General features: G+C 48.2%; 1 protein-coding gene across 1 annotated transcript in view; it reads right to left on the bottom strand.

Moving 5' to 3' along the window:
- Positions 1-20,830, bottom strand: part of LOC116941292 (fibroblast growth factor receptor-like 1) — a 102,631-nt gene that overhangs the window by 45,915 nt on the left and 35,886 nt on the right. Inside the window, exon 3 of the mRNA XM_076066339.1 lies at positions 11,479-11,754. Within this exon, the coding sequence (XP_075922454.1) occupies positions 11,479-11,754 (276 nt within the window). The remainder of the gene's footprint in view (positions 1-11,478; positions 11,755-20,830) is intronic.

The following is a 20,830-nucleotide window of genomic DNA, read 5'->3' as shown; positions in this document are numbered from 1 at the left end:
TCTCTCTGTGTGTCTATGTGTGAGTTTCTCTCTGTGTGTCTATGTGTGAGTCTCTCTCTGGGTGTCTCTGTGTATGTCTCTATCTGTGTGTCTATGTGTGTGTCTCTCTCTGTGTCTCTGTGTATGTCTCTCTCTCTGCTTGTGTGTCTGTCTATGTGTCTATGTGTCTGTCTATGTGTCTAACTCCATCAAAAAAGTAACCTGCAGCGCCACACCTATTACCATCATTAGGGGAAAAACGGTGATCCAATCTCCGACCCCCAGGAACAGGTTTGCAGATTTGCTGAGCATTTCTGTGAGGTCCTGGGGGAGGGAAAATCCCTCAGCCAGGAAAACATCGTGGCACAAAGTGAGGATGACCCTGCTGAGGCTGTGGTGCCTCAAATATTGGAAGAAGTCACCCCCTGTGAGTGGCTGGCTGAGGTGCCATCTGTTGAGGAAGTACTGAAGGTGATCCGGAGTCTGAGACCAGGAAAGGCAGCGGGCAGAGATGATCTCCCAAGCGAAATGCTGAGGGAGGGTGGTGTTTGTGCACAGACTGCCCTATATGACATCATAACAACAGTCTGGACCACTGGACGGGTTCCGCAGGATTGGAAGGATGCCCTGGTGGTCTCCCTTTTTAAGAAGGGGGACCGCACAGACTGTAACAACTACAGGGGCATCTCACTCCTCAGTGTGCCGGGAAAGGTCCTGGCAAGGATTATTCAACATCGCCTTGCCAGGCACGCTGAGGAGAGGCTTGCGGAGCCCCAATGCGGTTTCAGGAAAGGGCGGTCCTGCACAGATGCCATATTTTCTGTCCGTCTGCTACAGCAGAGGTGTAGGGAATTCCAACAAGACCTACATCTCTGCTTTATTGACCTGGTCAAGGCCTATGATACCATCAGTAGGCCTGGGCTCTGGGTTGTTCTTCGTGCTTTTGGAGTACCTGACCCTCTGCTCACGATCATTAAGGACCTTCATGATGGTGAGCGGGCCCGGGTAAAACTACGCGGCCGGGAGTCAGAGCCATTCCCTGTACACCTTGGGGTGCGACAGGGATGTCCTCTGGCTACCACATTATTTAACATCTATTTTGACCGCGTAGTTCGTGAAGCCTTCAATAGCTGTACCAGGGGAATCTCCATATGGTACAGATATAATGGGAGGCTGATCGATGCCCGGGTGCGGTCAAGGGATGGCTCCCTATTGCTCAACCATGTTATGTATGCTGATGATTTGGTAATAGCTGCTCATTCAGAGGAGGAGTTGGAGATGCTGCTGCTGAGACTGGAGCGTGCCACTAAGTGGTGGGGCCTTACCATCAGCCCCACCAAAACTAAGCACCTGCCTGGGTATTTTGTACCATCGGACACTCCACCCCCACAACTCCCAATCAGTGATGGGGCAGTTGTGGAGAGAGTGGAGAGTTTCCCATACCTGGGCAGTGTGCTTATGACCGGCTCCAGTTTAACAGCAGAGGTCTCACTCTGAATCAGTCGAGCGGCAATATCTTTTCATCAGTTGCGTAACGCTTTGTGGAAGCTACCTGGTCTGTCGCTCCGCACTAAGCTTCAGGTCTTCTCGGCCACGGTCATGCCCTCCCTTCTCTACGCTTGCGAAACGTGGACCCCCCTAATGGAACATCTTCGCCGGTTAGAAACATTTAGGCTGGCCTGCCTACGATCCATCCTGGGTTTAACCAGACTGGATTGTGTGAGGAGCTCACAAATCCTTGAAAGATCTGGGCAAGGTCCCATCGGTGAGCTCCTCCGGTGGGCAAGGCTGCGATGGCTGGGTCATGTAGCCCGCATGCCCAGCCACTGCATGCCGAAACAGCTTTTGTTCGGCCGGATTGAGGGGGCTAAACGGGCGTGGCACGGGCAAGAGAAGAGATGGAGTGATGTGGTACAGGAGGACGTGGAGCTGAGTGGACTTTCCGATGACTGGTACCAGCGGTGTCAAGATCGGCCTCTGTGGAGGAGGCTCGTGAAGGACGCTACTGGGCAGTTGGAGGTAGTCGCCCTCCAACAACAACGGAGGGCAGAGGAACGACGCTCACAACAACGAGCGGAGCGCCGGGTGGCTGAAGCACAGCGAGTTGGCACAGTAGGGGGCACAGGTGGTGCATCAGCCAGTCATCTCAGTCAGTCGACCCGTGGCACCTGGGTCTGCCCTGTGACCTCCTGCCAGCGGACTTTCGACACTTCACGTGGCCTCAGGGTGCACATAGCCTGGCACAAGCGTCGTGGTGACGTCACCGCCACTTAGTGGTGAATGGCGGTTGTTGTTGTCTCTGTGTATGTCTCTCTCTCTGCTTGTGTGTCTGTCTATGTGTCTCCGTGTCTGTGCTTTGTCTCTCTCTCAAATTTAGCAATCTTTGGAAGAACGTAATCAACCAGGTAGGGTGTTGACTGTTGTGTTAGCCAGCTGTTGCATTGCATTATATATCTAAGTTTACTAGGTTTGTTTTCTCACGCATTCTTACCTGATGATGGTTGCTTGCGTTGCAATAGAAACTTCGTATTCTATTATTATTAAATTTATTTTCTTTCTACGTGACTTTAGCGAAATAACCAAAGAGTAATTCTGAACAAACTTCTGGTCATTGCGGGTTGATGAAGAGTGAGGGAGGGGGTGACCACATATCACTCACCACGAAAGTTAGTCACAGACAGAAATACAATTCTGGGTTCATAGCAAGGTGAATTCACCACTGCACATGGCTTAATACTTCCATAATTTGCATGTTATGCTTGGTGGTAGTTGCATGGTTATGACATTTAAAATCCAATGCTTACTGACGCTATGTTGGCAATGGCTGGGAATTTAGTTTATTAAGCCAGGTTCACAGTGTAGCGGCACTTTAACACCGTGCCACTAGTCCACCCAATATATTATACATGCATACAAACTCGCAAAGTGCTGTTGTGGAGGATTTCTGCGGGGTTATAAAACAATAACTACGTCTCTGTGTTTCTGCACACACCACATTTGTTAGCTTATCAGCCAAGCGGCACTCCGAACTTCAGTGCTCCAGGAGAATTTGTGTTAGCAGGCAAACGCTGGGCCGGTTTAGACCTAACGAGCTCATCAGCGGGAGCGAGCCTCCTTTAAGCAACACTGCTGGATTGCCCAAAGCCATCCAAAGATGCGTTTATTTATGCGCGCGTTAATTTAACATCACAAACATTGCACGCGATCGATTTCGCATTGTGTGTGCACTGTGATCCTGAGCGTAACCTCCCTAGACCTCAACCCATTCCCGCCTCCACCAAGCCCCTGCCCACTCACAACACTCGCCCAAGCGCAGCTGCATGCTCAAAATAAGGTCAGATGGTGTCGGCAGTTTACAGACAGCACCGCCCCCCACCACCACCACCACGGCTGCCCCCCCCCCCACCACCACCCCCTGAACCCCAAGCGCCTGGCCGAGCGGCTGCTCGTAACATTCCCTGGCATCTTCCCCAGGGAGGAGGGAGGGAAAATGCCACCGCGCTCTGCTGGGCCACGGTCCCGGGCAGCCGGCATTACATAAACCCGGGCGAGAATGCGCACACCCAAATTGCTTTATGTCATAAACATAACCGTAGCAATGTTGATTGAATCGATTCCCCTGGGAGCCGTGAGTGATGGCGCGCGAGTCAGTGCGTGCGTGTGCACGTGTTTGTGCGTGCGCGCGCGTCCTAGCCGAGCGATGGTGTTGCGGTTAGCGCACTGCCCTTACGAACCCGGTGGCCCGAGTTAAATTTTATGCTCACGGTCAACATCGGCGACAAATATCTGAACCGTTCCATGCCTGGTCAGCTCAGCCTTAAAGTGTACTTTGTATACAGGGTGCTTCAAAAAAATGTTAACACTTTACATGGGGCTATCGTTTTTAATGGCAAAGGAACGAATAATGCACTGTAACATGGTACACAAATGTATGTGAATTGCTTCAAAGAGTCTCCACTTGTTCGCCATCGTTGTCAACACGTGGCCTGGAATCTGCTCCAGGTGGTCTCCAGAGCCCGGAGGCAGCAGCGCATTTCTTGTGGTTGTTGTTACAAATTCTCAGAAGCGTTAAAACATTTGTTTGAAGAACCCTGTATATATGGCGCTGGGTGTTTAACATCAGCACTGGGGACACAGAGGCTGCCGGGCGTGTGACCTGGGCACACCAGCCTTCTTTTGCATACCGCGCCAACCTTCGTTGGTGCTCGCTAACGGCACTTGCCCTCCCGGTCTACGTAGGCTACGTGGGGCGTCTGCATGTCGTGAAAATGGGTTCGGAACGGGAACTGCGAACTCACTCCGGTGGCGTCTTCAGGGATGGGCGAAGGGATGGGGGCAGGGTCTGGTTCTGGCTCTAGCACCGAGAGGGCTTGCACGCTGCCAGGCGGAGAGTGAGTTAGTGGGGGACAGGGTGGTGGTGGTGGTGGGGGGGGAGGTCGCGATGGTTGTGATGCGCGTGATTGCGGCGCTCGCGAAGCGCGGCAAATTTACGGCGGCCGAGCGGGCTGGCCGCCCGGCAAAGATTTGTGCAGAATATCTCCTGCGAGGAATAAAAATAAATACTGCCGCTGCAGTGCATTTTGCTTAATTTCACCCACACTTGGCAGCAGACCCCCATTTTTTGCGTCCTCGTGAATTCATTTTCTCAAGTGTAATTAACAAACGTTAATTAAGCATTCAATACTGCAGGCAATGTGCTAACAAGCACTACCATTCATTGCCTACAGATAAACCAACACCAAGTTTTATTGTATAGTTGTTTGTAACCACTGCATTCACGCTGATTTTTGCCGAATGGTTATCAATTAAACATTGAATTATGTTGTACTATACAACAACCCTTTTGCATTTGCATAGATTTTAGACAAAAACGGGGAAACTTAATAAAAGCTCCTAATTTTTAGTTCAAATAAAAACTCGAACTCGTCAAATTATATATATTATTCCTGTACACTGTATATAACCTTGTGTATGAAAACTGGCGTGTCGTGGTGGTGAGTTGTGAACTACCTCGCCTGATACACAGGAGGCTGTGGGTTCAATCCCGACCCTGACACCTGCATATTTGGAGTTTGCATGTGTTCCCTGTGGATGTTTCTCCGAGTCCTGCGGATTTTCCCTCCACATATAGAAACATGCAGTTAGAGTATTTGGCTGCTATACATTTCCACATGATAAGCCACTTCGTTGAGCTATCGTTTGTGGCCAGGTCGCTTCTAAAAATGAGATATATAGCTCAGTGGGCCTGACCTGGTAAAACAAAAAATGTGTATTGTTTAGTTATAGTTTTATGTAAATGAGGCATTGGATACGTGCAGAAGAAAATGTCAGCCTTTGACTCTCCTACCCCTGACTCACTCTGCCAGCATTAACACATTGCGTGAATAAATAACATTTATAACGATTAGTTAGTATTGTTTACCGAATATATGTCTCAGTTTATTCAAATCTAAATACTACTTTGTACTCAATTTCGGCACCTACCTGGTCTGCCCGCTGGTTGCTGGGAGTTCAGCAGCGGTTGTCCTGTGGGGCGTGAGTGGTGAATGTTTGAAATCGAATTGACTTTGATATATGAATGCACGTGCTATAGTGTATTGGGTTGAACGACCCAATAAATATGCATGTGTGTACGTAAATTAAGATAAATGTACCATTAATTACCCACCCTTAGCTGAGCACATTTGTCTTGAGGCTGGTTTTTAATGACTGCCATTAAATAGCAAATTAAACCAAGCGTCTGCTAATGCATTTTAATAACATAGTTGACCTTATTAAAAAAAAAGTATTCGAGTTTCTGGGAATAAAGATTACCAGAGCATAAGTACATAAATCTACAACACAATTACCATTATAATTTATGTACGCAACAGCTCATGTGTTGCTCTGGATCATCAAATAGTAAATGAGAGACTGCAGCTCAGCTGTGTATCTTGGCAATACGTTTCAAATAAATATAACGTGATTTTTTTTGTACTTTCCAGGTTTCTAAGCAAACAATTTCCCCACAAAATAAATAATACATCGTTGCCATATGTTTTTTTGCCACATTAAACAGGTTAAAGTATTTTTGCTTCTCAACCCATGACCACATAGCCTTAAAGGAGAGCATCTTACCCAGCAGCATCGGTTCAACACAAGCAATCTCTGGACTGGTTTTGACATTTCGTGCCTCATCACGCAAACTCGGGGCTCAATTGAACCAATGCTGGTGAACTATACCAGATGTTTATATGTAAAGATAATTTCTATACTAGATGGGTGAATTCCCCCACCGTGCATTTTTTTTATCGTGCCTGGGTCTTGCTGGAAGTGAAGATGCGCTTGGATTCCAGGCTTGAGACTCGGGGAATTTGAATTGTGACATTGGGGCCGGATATTTCCACTTTGCCGTGCAAGAGCGGCGCAATCAGACGCGTCCGCTGGACGCACTCTCTGTGGCTGGCGTACACTACTACAGGCCTTCCGAGATAGAAAACAATATTAGTTCACGGAAGATTAATCGCGTGGAACAGATGCTGCTCGGCAAACCGTTCTACATGTCCTGGCAGTCAGGAGTTTCTGAGACGTCATCTTGTCACGTGGTCTGGATTAGACGCTGTGTTCATTTTCCGCGCTCGCTGCGGAATCTCGTGTCCGCGCATCGCTTCCCCGGGTAAAACAAACCCGAGTGGCTGGCTTGCGGTCCAACAAAAGTCACAGAACCGCCTCCTCTGCGGACAGCTGACATGGGGCTATGCCGCTACGAGCTAAGCAAAACTGTTTTTATTTTACCAGGTTAGGCCCACTGAGCTACATAGCTCTTTTTTAGAAGCGACCTGGCCACTTATGATAGCTCAACGGAGATGGCTTATCATGTGGAAATTTAGAGCAGCCAAATACTCGAAGCGCATGTTTCTAAATGTGGAGGGAAAAACCGGAGGACCTGGAGAAAAATCCATGCGACCACGGGGAGAACATGAAAACTCCAAATATACAGGGTATGGATGGAACCCACGCCCTCCTGTATACTAGGCGAGGGAGTTAACACGTCACCACCGTGGCACCCTGCAGTTGTTGGCAGTCAGAATTCGGACCGTTGAACAAATTAACGTTCGTGCATTGCCACGCAAAGTTCCATTATCTCGAACATTGGTTCAAAACATTTCTGGATCCACGGGACACTGGCAAGCCTTCAAGCATTCTTGCGGACCACCGTCTATGAAAAAAAAAATTCAACATTAAAACTCTACCTGTACCCTAACTCGTAGTATCTGCAAAAGTTATGCAGACCAGTTCCCACAACCTTGTGGATTGATGCATCAGGATTGTGGACCACTGGTTGGGATCCATTGATCTAGTAACCTCGGTCTGGATCACAGGCGGGTTAATACATTTTTTATTGTAAATAATGCATTCTTTAATAATGTACTTATCATTTGTAATGACAGGAGAGCCTACACGCGGTGTGAGTGGACTGGTGGCCGCGGGAGGTAATGACAGGGGAGTCAGTTGTGAGTACGAAGGGACTGGTGGCTGCGGGAATGATCGAGAAGGGAGCGTGGTCAGGTGACGGAAGAGGACGGTGGAGTCTGACGGTGGAGCGAGCGTCCAGAGTCAGCGAGAAAGTTCGGTATATAAGGGGGAGATGCGCGGGAGACTGGGGGCTGTTGCGGTGGGGGTCTCTGCCCGATGTCAAGTGAACGCGTCTTCAATAAAGTGTCAAGAGAAGTGTGTCAAGTCGTCATTACACATCACCATCATCATCAGCCATACCTCAATGCACTTGCTGGATGAAGGTCTCCCCAGGCCTTCGCCACCTCTCACAATGCTGCAGGGCATTAATACACCGAGCAGCGCCGACACATGCATTGATTTCACCGCTCAATCTTTTCCTGCTGGACGTCCTCTCAAACGCATTCCATTCCACGGCTACGTAAATATACGTAAACAACCAACAAAATATGCGGCAACGACAAACACCCCCACCCCCCCCTCAAACCCTCCTTCGCTCGAGGACGTAGATTTCAGTCACGTGATTACATAAAACGCACGCTAAAAGGTTTTGGGCGCCCGTTGTCGTACACAGGGAGCATTGTGAGTCTTGTGCGATTTTTATCAGATGTAATTCACTAGTGCTCACCTTACCGAACGAGGCGGAGTTATCCTACTCATCTACGAACGCTTTTTTGTCGGTAGGTAAGGGGCACAATGCAAAGCTGAAACACTACACGCGGCATATGCGGTGGCAGCAGCTGCCTCTGCAGTTGTTGCGAAGTGGCCTCTCTGTACCGCAAATTCGTTTGCCAAGAGCAGAGGCCAGTCGCCCCGAGAGTTGCCTTTGCTCTATGTTATGTTTTAATTTCGCCGGTATTAAGTGCGGCCGTGGAAAAAATATATACTATGGCGTGGCGGGCGTGCAAAATGCGAATTTCTCCCATTCAAACAACCAATCCGACACTTCCCGACACTTACCCAGGAATGCCTCCCTGAGTCTAAAGGCTCTTTGCATGGGCTGAATCCCGCCTGTGGTGCGTGTGGTGCGGTAAAACATTTTTTGAGTATTTCTGCATGAGATAAAAGTCACGGTACCCTGCAAAAACCCGACACATTGGAGGTGACCACAGATAGGCCCCCAGCCTATCTGCTGTACTATACTGTCCTTCGATAATTGACTCACTACTTAATAGTCAGGTGTCTTGTGCAAGCAAATCATCGCATGCCATTGGGTTCATCACATTAAATTGGGCTGAGTTCCAGCTCTGAGTCGTAAAAAAAAAATGGTCATCATGCAATGAACACTATTGTTCAATGCAGAACGTGTGGGAAAATGCTGCCTTTTACTGTGTCGGACTTGATGTCACTTAAAGCGATCTCAGAGGCATCTCTGTGATTTTTACTTCCGTGGGACCATTCTCTGAACCACAAAGGATTGCATTGCTCTGTGAGAGATCTGGATTGTGATACTTTATCTCATGACATGACCCCAATTACAGCACATTCGGGATAAAATTGGCCTGAAAAAATGTATCAGGACAGATGGGACCTTTTTTTGCTTTGCTCGCACGCACACAAAAAAAAGTCGGTCCCTGGGCCCGGATTTAAAGTTCTCATCGCTGCCTGACACTCGCAACCAGCGGTGGAAAATCGGTTGGGTGCATCTGCTAGGCTTTGGAGCGTTCCACTGACTATAAAGGCGATGGCCCCGGAAAAACAGTGAGTACAGTCGCGGTGATTGTGATGGACCCCCACAGATGCTGGTGTGGATTCCTCAGAGGGGGGAGGGGGAGATGGGGGGGGAGTACTGTGGGGGGGGGGGTACATTAGCGAGAGGCGATGAGGGATCGTGATGGTGGATGCTGGGCTCGAACTGGACGGACTAAAATTGTCTGCCGCTGATAATGAGTGCACAGCGATGGGTGAAGAGATTCATTTAAAATATAAATAAACCCCGAGTACAATTTTTTTTTTAAAGCTAAAGTTCACGAAAGAAAACCCAACACTTGTCTGTTCTGGTTGGTTAGCATTCACAGCTTTGGCTTGAGTGCAAATGTGAAAAGGTTGAAGATATGAGATATGGATTATTTATATATATTTAAAAATAAACATTCAATGCATGAATTGCAAAGTTGCATTCTTTCACATCTGATTAAGTATTAATATAGCTGAAAATAAGAAGAGGAAAATAAAAATGCGTTTCCTCCGTTTGGGTATTTGTGCCATAAAACAAACTGAAGAAATACCACACAATCATACCAAGTTGAAAAAAAAAGATGGAATTGATGCTAGTTGAGTGTGTGCTTGTGCATGTGTGCGTTTTCTGCGGCCTTTTTTTTTTAAACCTGGCCATCCAGAAGGAAAACCCCCCCCACACACGGCCCCAGTCAGCATTTGTTTTAGAGATCCTGATGAAGAGTCCGTTTACTGTCATGGCTTCTGCTTGTATATGAATGTTTTTGCAAGGTCAAGGGAAAAAAAAGACCAGTGTCTCCACAATTATTTATTTTCTTTGCGAGTTAAACTACCCAGCGAACTATGCAGTAGAGTACATTGAATAAAGGAACATCCCCGGTGCAGCTCACCACCAAACTGCTCGGCTCACAGTAAAGCGCATATGCTCATATGCAGCAGACAAGAAAATGTCATGCTATCAGACGAAGACATCTAAATACAATTACAATAAAAAACATTTTTTCGACCAACTCTCAATCCACTGTTGTATGAGGGCCTCCCAGTCCGTGTCGGAGGTGGAAGTTGTTTTGACCATACTTTACCACGGAGGTCAGCGCCGGGTGGTGAAATGGTGGGGGAGGGGACCCAGGACCGGTTCCGATAACACTCGCCACTGATGTTAGCCGTGGCCGGGAACTGAACTCTGCTCGATGGATTCATAGTGCAGCGTGCTAATGACTGCGCCACCACTCCACCCATTCATACTATGACATATAATATTGATGACGTGCACTGGAAGATGGTAACCAGACACATCCTACTTACAAAATGACTACATTTAAATTAAATGTAATTTAATGACATTGCTATTAAGCTCTCTAGTTATGAGGAAGACAGGACTTCGTAATTTGCTGTGCTGCTGTTGATGGTAGGCAAGGATGATATTTCTGGGTGATTTCGTGTTTCCATGTGCTCACACTAAAGTCCAAGGTTTGATGGCTCCATGACCCAGCCACAGCTCCAGTCCCAGTACCCTTGATAGTGTCTGTGAGTGGAAGTATTATCACAAAATCGTGGTGTTCTTTGGCACGGATCCTCCTGTCTGTTCACTCCTAAGTCCTCATCTATTTAAAACTGGATAAGAACCTGTCCAGATAGCAATCCCATTTCTTTTCCAGAAGGTCGAGCGTGGGACCTTAAATTGTTCGTTTATGGAGCCACTTGCAGTGGAACGGCCCGCAGCTCAACAGAACAGGTCGTTCCCAAATCATGACATTCAAAAGTAGATGCTAACCGAATGATGCATCATCACTCAGTATATGGCTGAAAACATCCAACTTTCTAGAGGACTGCAGGGCTTCGGCAAAATTGTTGGTGCTGGCTCACCGCCTGGCTGCCTTTTTGCTTGTCTGTAGTTCGTCAGCGATTGTGAGATGCACTTTTCATGCACGAAGCTATATACATTTTCTTTTTTTATAATTATTCATTCATTAGTTCATGTCAACTCATTGATTTAAATCAATGAATTCGTGTATGCATAAATGTTCCTCAAGTCATATCTACATCGTCAACTTTACAAAAACAAGACTTCAACTTGAGCTGCCATGGAATCGTATCAAAATCACTAAGACTGGCCCTTGATGAACAGTTTAGGGCATGTTGTTTGGCGGGTGCGTGAGTAACCTGGTAGGTTCATGGGCGAGCGGGTGATCGAGTAGGTTGCTGGCTGAGTGGCTTACCCAGTAGCTTGGCAGGTGAGTGTATGACCCCCCTGTAAGGTGGTGCGCGAGTGGGTGGGTGACCCCGTTGGTTGGCGGGTGAGCGAGCACGGTGAAGGGCGATGCCCACCTGCGATGACGACGAGCGTGTAGTTGAGGCTGACGCTGCCAAAGCCGTTGGCCGCCTTGCACACGTAGACGCCGGCGTCGTCCACCTCCGCCTCCTCGATCTTGAGGCCGTGGCGCAGCACGCGCAGCCGCGTCCACCCGCCGTGGACCGTGCGTCCGTCCTTGGTCCACATGGTGAGCGGCGGCGGGTCGCCCGTGACGGGGCACGGCAGGCGGATGGTGCGGCCCACGCGCACGCTCTGCCTGCCGACCACGCGGCCCGACACCTTAGGGGGAGCTGGGACGGCGGAGGAGGAGGAGCAGAACAAGGGGAGGAGGAGGAGGAGGGGGGTCAAGAAGCGGTCACCCTTGCCGAGGGTCGAATGTCAAGTCGGCAGTTTTCCGTGATGGAATGAGCGTCGGGGGTTGTCGTTTGGTCACCTCCGTTGTTGGGCCTGAGCCAAAAGGTGGAAACGTTTCCGTTGTTGTGTGGTCATACCGTCGTCATGTGGTCTTTTATAAGCTCCCCAAAGAGATGATGGGTTGAGTTAAATCCCAGCTTGGATGTAGAGTTGCAATCTTATTATTGTGACAAGAGTATGCTGTGAGCAGTGATTTTTGCAGCTGGATTGTAGAATTAAAAAAAAAATACAGTATCCGGCCCTTTTGAACATTCTTGAATGAATGTATGCTTCCTACATAATAAAATAATTAGCACATTTTCAAAGACATAGCTATGATCATTGGCAAAACATAAAAGTCCCCACGTTCTACGATGTTAAAAAAGAAAATTGTAAGAAAATAAATACACGTCAGCATTTCAAATCTAAAAAAGAGAAAAAACATGCTCCTGTTTACGTCGCAAACATATGTATTTCGCGATCTGATTTGTGGACAATCGGATGCCAGATTTAAAACATAAGGACTCACATCTTTATCTCATCACGACCACGGCTCGCACGCATACACACAGCGTGGGGTGCGAGTCCAGAGCGCCGCGTGGACACACGCATCTGCTGTCGACTGGGGGGTTGTGCTTCTGGGTGTTCCCCGTTACCTTAACAAATGCTGACACGTTCTTGTGTTTTCGTGCCAGCGGCTTCACGATGTTGATGCGAGGCTTACGCACAGTGGGCGAGTCTTCACGTTGGATTTATCACGATGATGCGTGACGTGAACGCGTGGCCGTATCTCAAGCGCCGTACAGCGCCGCGTGTCACCGCGTGTCACCCTGCATCGTCACCGTGTGTCACCGTGTGTCACCACGTGTCGTCACCGCGTGTCACCGTGTGTCACCACGTGTCGTCACCGTGTGTCGCCACGTGTCACCTTGCGTCGTCACCGCGTGTCACCGTGTGTCACCACGTGTCGTCACCGTGTGTCGCCACGTGTCACCTTGCGTCGTCACCGCGTGTCACCGTGTGTCACCACGTGTCGTCACCGCGTGTCACCGTGTGTCACCACGTGTCGTCACCGCGTGTCACCGTGTGTCGCCACGTGTCGCCACGTGTCACCCTGCGTCGTCACCGTGTGTCGCCGTGTATCACCCTGCGTCGTCACCACGTGTCACCCTGCGTCGTCACCGTATGTCGCCACGTGTCACCCTGCGTCGTCACCGTGTGTCACCGCGTGTCACCCTGCGTCGTCACTGCGTGTCATCACGTGTGACCCTGCGTCGTCACCGAATGTCTCCACGTGTCGCCACGTGTCACCCTGCGTCATCACCGCGTGTCACCCTCCGTCGTCACCGTGTGCCACCGCGTGTCACCGTGTGTCACCCTGCGTCGTCACCGTGTGTCACCACGTGTCGTCCTGCGTCGTCACCACGTGTCGCCACGTGTCACACTGCGTCGTCACCGTGTGCCACCCTACGTCGTCACCCTGCATCGTCACCGTGTGTCACCCTGCGTCGTCACCGTGTGTCGCCGTGTCTGACCGTGCCTCGCCGTGTGTCGCCGTGTATCACTGTGTGTCGTCGTGTGTCACCGTGTGTCACCGTGTGCTTCATCCGTTCGTCGACAACTGTGTGCACAAATAATGTTTCTAAAGAACCCACGAAAACATTATCTGACCAGAGGAATAAAAAAAAGACATGTTGACTTTGCTTCTTTGTGAGGGATTGTAAAATGTCAAACGGCGACTTGCTCCAATGTTTGAGATGTAATGTGTCTGTCAAGGAGGTGTCAGGAGAGCATCTCTACGTCACCACAGATAATATATTCAAAAGGATTAAGTTGGGGGTTTTGTCGCGCCTTTAAGCAAATGTCATATTTCAGCGACTCACAGGCTGCTCGTCATAGGGGCGGGGGGGGGGGAACATACGTTTCTATCATCTGCGCTGTAGAACTTGTTCGTGAAATACCAGCTCGCGAATCTTTGCCACAATGACTATTTACAGCTTAAGATGACAGCACCTGCGTAAATTTGGTGCCATCTGGGAACCTTTTGTCTGTATTTATCCTAAATATATATTCCATAAATGTGCAAAAGAAAGGAAAATAAAACTCGCCCTATAAAATCTACTTCAAGTCTGTTCAAAGGTGCCACCCTTTTTCCAAACGACATTTTTGCTTGGTCACTATACCAAGTTTCCCAAGAGTAACGGCAAAGATACGGAGTCTTTGTTTTTGTAAGAAGATACCTGCTGTCAAAGCCAAGAGTTGCAGGATACCAATGTGTTGCCACTCCCACGTAGTCAAGATGGAAAGACACTTTATGTAGGCTGTGCATATGTCCTGGGTAATTAAACAGGAGGGAAACTTCGGGACAACGGCAAATACATTGCATGTATGTTGAACTTCTTTTGCACCGTACATGAAAAGCAGTTCTAAAGAAATTTGTTGGAAATTTAGATTTTAAAAAATACCAAGTAACGTAAAAAAATCCATGTTCTTACTAACCCCCGCACATTGCTGCGGACGTGTAAGAAATGTTTTTTTTTCTGAATATATAAGATATATTTTAATCCCTGAGATGAACTTACGATGGTTACAGTAAGCGACTAAACTTGAAAAAAAGATTTAACAGATATGACGTTAAATAAAAGGCTTCTCTCAAACAGCAAACTGAACAATGACTAAATGTCGATGTATATATCCTTGGTTGTTTCGGTAAAGTCACGTAGAAGGGAAACAATAAGATAATAAAAATATAAAACAATAAAATTCTCACGATGTTTCGACTGCAACACAAGCAATCATCATCAGGTGTGAAAACCACAGCAAGAAGTTTTGAAAAAAAATACTTTTTTCAAATTTTCTTGCTGTGAAAAAATACAAAAAAATTCTAATTTTCTTGCTGTGGTTTTCACACCTGATGACGATTGCTTGTGTTGCAGTCGAAACGTCGTGAGAATTGTATTGTTTTATATTTTTATTATTTTATTGTTTCCCTTCTACGTGACTTTACCAAAAGAACCAAGAATATGAATTCCTGCAGTCACAAAAGCTTTAAATCAAAATTTAAATGTCGATGCTTCCTATGAACAGCCACATAGAGGCTAGAGATTTGTTCCTGATTTTCAGACTGATCTGAAAAATGTGAATCGTGATGGTAGCTATTAAATATTGGATTGAGTTTTCAGATATATATATAAAAACGTAACAGGAAATGACATTACGTTGCTATGTGTGGCTAATGCAGACTTGATGCCTTGAAATATGTATCTATTTGATCTTTGAACATCTTAACACCTGTTTTATTGCCGGAAATGGTAAAACCTATTCTTATTTTTCATGAAATATGTATGTTGAACGCCTTTCGCACAGTACGTGGCCAACCGTGATAATTGGAGGTGCGACATGATATCGCTTTTGTTGGCACAAAGGCATCTTCAATCAATACATCATGCAAAAAAATCCGGACATCTGAAAAATACCATAAATTGTCCCAAATAAATAAATGTCTGAAATTTCCAAATCCGAAACTCATCCAGAATGGTGGCACACATTGCGCACGCATGCCCGTGTGTGTGTGCGCGCGGTGAGTTTGCAAGCTTCCTCCTCTGTCGCAGTATGCTTTCCTAAAGAGAGTGAGTTAACCTCTACAAATTGTCGGGTCAGGTTTCGTCCGATTGTTAAAGGAAGGGAAGGCAATGGAGGCCTGTGGGGAAGGAGCTACAGGGAGCCTGATGTCAGGGGTTTTGGTCAGGCTTGGGGATGCCAATTAATCAGCAGCGTCTTGGGCCTTTCAATGTTTGTAACAAAAAAAGGGGGGCGCGGGGGGGTGGGAAATGAAACCCAGGCTGTGTTCTGGCCTCAACGGACCAGCGAGCTATGAATCAGGGTGATCTAACACAGATGCTTCAGAAGCAAGTTTGTTCCAAAATCCCATCCGGCGTGCGCTACCCCGTGTGCCTTGTTTCAATGTAATGCTATCAGAAATAATTTCATCTCTTGGCAGCGCGGACAGCCGGGGCTCCTCGGTGATTATATATGTCATGACAGGCAAGCTCCGCCGCCGCGTTTTTTTCCTCCGTCCCGCTCCTCCACCCACCCCATGACCGCGCGCGGCAAGTTGTGCAGAGCAAGGGCTTCGTGTCAGCCGGGGAGGTGGGCCGTGCCGTCGTCTGCGGTGAGTGGGCAGAACTTCCTCCGGCAGGCGCGTGATTGTGTCGGGAAGCAACCGGACGGCGAAAAAAGACGACCGCGGGCAGCTGCTTCAGACGAAGAGGATTTCCCTCAGACGAAATTACCTTGTAAGCTAAAACAAATATTGTCAGTTATGGAAACTGATGGAATTGATTGAGGAAGGGATTTTTAACAAAAATATATATTACTAGCTCGACTACCCGGCTTCGCCCGGGACGTGGATTCACCACGCACGGCCGCCTTTGTCTCCCCAGTGGCGATGTTCACACACCACACCAGTTACTCGTTTGAGGCTGAGTAGACCTAGGGGAGGCCCTGGACCGGTTCAAATAATCGTCACCGGTATTGACCGTGAACGGGAATCGAACTCGGGTCGCCGGGTTCATAGCGCAACGCGCAAACCACTACACTACAATGCGTTACGCTTCCACATGCGCGGGTCACATGACAGATTTGACGTCACAGCTCACTTGCCGTGCAAAAAAAATGCATTATTGAGCTCCCCCCCCCCCCCAAAAAAGTGTATTTTTTTAAATTGTTGCATGGTATACAGTATGGAAAGTACCCACATGGCAAATTTCAAGTTTGTTGCATGTCAGGAAGTACGCTAAACATTTTGAACAGACACACATAATCACAACTTTGCATTTTTTATATATGGAGATTAAAAAAAAACACGTTTGCCATGAAAGCGAATAGGAGCAACGATGTTTTTTTTTTAATTCTCCTCATCCTGTGAGTGAAACCACTCCAGTGTTGGGACTTAAGTCCCACAGAACGCTTGTAATACAGCGAATGTGCAGATGCCACATTCTGAGCCCCTGACACACAAAGAGGAGATTCTGTCGATTTCACACGATACGGAAAAAAAGTGCAGCGTCACGTAAAGCTTGACCGCACAGCCAGGCCATGATGTTTGTTTCCACTTGTCCCCCTACCGTGCCTCCGATTAGCATGGTTGGTAATGTACGGTGCCCAAAGAGGTTGAAATACATACAAAGTGGATAATTTTCAAGCGCTTTTTTTCCAGGCTGAATTGAATCCAGTACTCGATGTGTTTCGATTGTATCGCACGCTGCTCTGTCCGACGTTTATCCTCCACATGCTGAGCTTCTTGAGAAACTGAAGAAGATCCCAGCATGTGCAGTGAAACGTCAGACGTCACGCCAACCGTCACGTGGTACAACACAGCTGAGAGCGATATAACACAACCGCAAAAAATACACTTGGTGGTATGCCCCTACCAACACCCACCCAAGGCCGTAGCCACGGAGTCAATATTGAGGGGGACCAAATCTTCCAGGGGGTCTGGGGGTCCCTCCCCCAGAAAAAAAAAATCTAAATTTGAAAACGAATTTCCTGCCTAAAATATAAAAAAACTTCACTAACACATAGAATGGAGTTTTTTTTTTTAATAATGTCTAAGAGTGTATTGTATTACATTGCTCTGTTTTTCTTTTTTACCTGTTCTTGTTTCATTGTATGTAATGGCACAAATTAGGGATTAATAAAGTACAACCATAATCATATAAACAGAAATCTATTTTATAGCAATATATTGGGGGGGACATTTTGAGCAAATTTGAATATTGGGGGGGGGTGATGTTCCCCCCCCCCAATATATATTATAATATATTATAATTACGGCCTTGCACCCACCTATTATCCACAAAGCCACATTTAAACGGCGAAACTTTGCGAAGATAATCAGAGGTGTTCACTCGTGTTCAATGACGCCCGATGCTATAAGCAGTCCTGGTACCAACCGCCCCCCCTCCCCTTCTCTCGCCCCCAGCTTGGCCAAAAGGGACACACTAGCTGCAGGTGGTCCACGAGCGATAAGAACGGAGCCATTCAGGAAGGTGCAGCGGGCAGCGCGCTGCACCGCCAACCTGGCGATACAAGTTTGATTCTCAACCAGGGCTGACAAAAAAAGTGGCGAGCGATATCTGAAATGGCCCTCGGGCCTTCAGCAAGCCTGCCCTCCTTACTAGCGCGGTAAAAATGTTGTTTAAAAAAAAAAACAACCCCCACCTTAAATCGACATGGTACGAAGAGGGTTTCATCCAGCAGCGGATTGACGAAGAGCACTCTGGTTCATCGTTCTTAATATTATTCGTGACATTTAATGTGCCCATAATGGGTAAAGGACTTTGTCACTGCGCCAATTGATGAGGACTGCAAACAGCGATGCATGTGTCCTTAGACTGCAAACGCATTGCACGGCAAATGAGGAGAGAGAAGGCAGCGCTGGAAGCAACAAGTCAAACGCCAGCCCCGGGGATGTTTTACCGCTGTTTATGGGAATAGGGACCTGGGAGAAGAGGGATTATTTGTGAACGTAAAGCTGCGCTATCTTAAGAGTGCAAGAAACTTCATTGCCACGCACTGGCAGGGAATGTACGTGTGCATGTTGAACTTCTTCCGCGCCGTACGTAGCCAGCCGTGGCATTAAAGAGACAACAAACTCACCACGAAAAACAGTTCTAAAGAACCGAGTTTTCAATCTGGATGTAAAAGAGTCCACACTTTCGACTGGGGATACTAATGAGGACAAACTTGGAGGCCACTCAATGCTTGGGGAGTGGCACAGGTGGCGGCCTCAACTCTGGCTGCCGGGTGCATTGTGGTTAAATCTCCCCCCCCCCCCCGGCTACTGACAATCACACGTCAGTGCTAGGTGGCTCATCCTGCCCCCACCATCATCTCCGTGGCACCCCCCCCGCCCCGCCAACCCCCCACCCCCAACTTACCCCCCCCCAACTTACCCCCCCAACTTATCCACCCCCCGCCCCCCACAGCAGGATTAGTGCGTGCACGTACACGCCGGGCTAAATTCCAACGGGGGTAGCCGCTCAAACACCCCCCCCCAACACGCCCCACGTGTGACAGTAATTACGGGGGGCGGGGGGGGGGAGCTTCAAACGCGCGCACTTTTCCGGGCTGTTTGCACGGGACTCGCCTGACGTTGAAGGAGATCGAGCTGGTCAGCAGTGCACCCACCCACCCCCCCAATGCACGGACTCTTAGAAACACTCGGACTTGAAGTTCAGTCACGGCACCCTTGGCGTTGCGCTCGACGTGGTGAGAACGTTGCACTTGCTCTCACTGTTACCCGACAACTCTTACAGCCGAAGATGTTTGATGCTGTCAACGGTTTGAATGGTCAGCCCAATACAGAAGGGGGTGCCGTGGTGGCGTGGATGTTAGATACCTCGCCTGGTAGCCAAGAGGTCGTGGGTTTAATCCCGACCCCAACGCCTACTGTATATTTGGAGTTTGTAACCTGTCCCCGTGGTTGCGTGAGTTTTTCCTCCGAGGCATCTGGTTTCCCCCTCCACATTTAAAATCGAAATACGCTCAGAATATTCGCCTGTTATAAATGTCCACACGATAAGCCACTTCATTGCGCCTATCATTTGTGGCCAGGTCGCTTCTGAAAAAGAGCGACTGAATAGCTCAGTGGGCCTTACCTGGTAAAATAAAAATAGAGTTTAGTTTTAGCTTCGATCTCGCTTCGCTGCAGTTGATGCAGTGGTGTGAGTTTCTTCAATCCACCGCACCGCCTCTGTCCACCCACCCAGGCAGGAGTAGACATGGGTGCAACCGAACTGACGTTGTTGATTGGCGGGTCGCGTCTGCTGGAGGTGAAGTGTGGGGTACTCTCACACCTTTTACGAGACGTCTCGCCAGCGGTTGTTTTTTTTGCATGTGTGTAGTTTGTTGTCCTTCACCCGCACCTCCGATTAACACGGTTGGCTACGTACGGTGCAAAAGAAGTTTCTACATACACGAAGGAGTCGTGTATGTTTGATTGCCGACAGGGGTCGGCAATCAAAATAACAAGAAGAGCATTTTTTTCTTTCGAATTCGATAACAACAAAAATAAATCTCGCCATTTCAAGAGCCGCAATGCAATGTGAATGCGGTACGGTGGTCCTGAGCGAATGACGACAGGCCAGTCCCTAAACAGCTGCGTGTGGTTCCAGGTCCACAGGTTTGCCGACCCATGGTATAGACCACATTCCCGCTGGCGACACTCTCTCCGGAGCTCCATGAACCAATACACGTTCACTGTTTAGATGCCAGTAACCGTATAATGTCGTGGAGGTACGGTACACGATCACGACTTGCTCAGTGACGCGGATTTTGCTCGCATTCACGAGCATCTGCCTCTACCCCGGAGCCGACCTTTGAGCTATCTGCCCAGAATTGTATCCCGCGCTGGTGCCCTGCATGCGAACGTTTCTTTATAAACACAGCGGCCTCAAAGGGACATTGCCATGACTTGCCCGCACTCTTTGAAGAGGCACAATGGGTCCGCAAACTCTCTCTGTGGCGCACTGTGACTGCATCAGTTACAAAACATGATGACATACATGCTTTTTACATATATAAAGTATATATGTGTGTATATATGTGTGTGTGTGTATACATACACAGTTGCTGAGCACAGGGCCTAAAGGTCCAAATTATCCGAGTGGCCAGAAACAAATAGTCCCATCGAAGATGCAATAGATGAGACTTAACACGTTTCTTGAATAAAGCATTGTTATAAGAGCTTGGGGAAAATAAATTACGGGAATTCCAACTTCGAGCAGCGCGAGATAAGCGGCATAAAAAGAGGATGATTGTGACGTTCAGCGGGTCATGGTGGTGGTTGAACATCGTGTGGATGAGACGAGACAGTCAGCCTCTGGTAGACCGAATCCACGGTGGAGGAATCAATGAGTGAAGCACATGGGAACGTTGGCCGTGGTCAGAGATGACAGAAGAAGAGTGATA

Source organism: Petromyzon marinus, chromosome 11 (assembly GCF_048934315.1).
Source record: "Petromyzon marinus isolate PM22_M1 ecotype Great Lakes invasive population chromosome 11, UKy_Petmar_22M1.pri1.0, whole genome shotgun sequence".
NCBI classification, from domain to species: domain Eukaryota; kingdom Metazoa; phylum Chordata; class Hyperoartia; order Petromyzontiformes; family Petromyzontidae; genus Petromyzon; species Petromyzon marinus.
The sequence above is the reverse complement of the archived record's forward strand: the minus strand, read 5'-3'. Positions and strand labels throughout refer to the sequence as shown.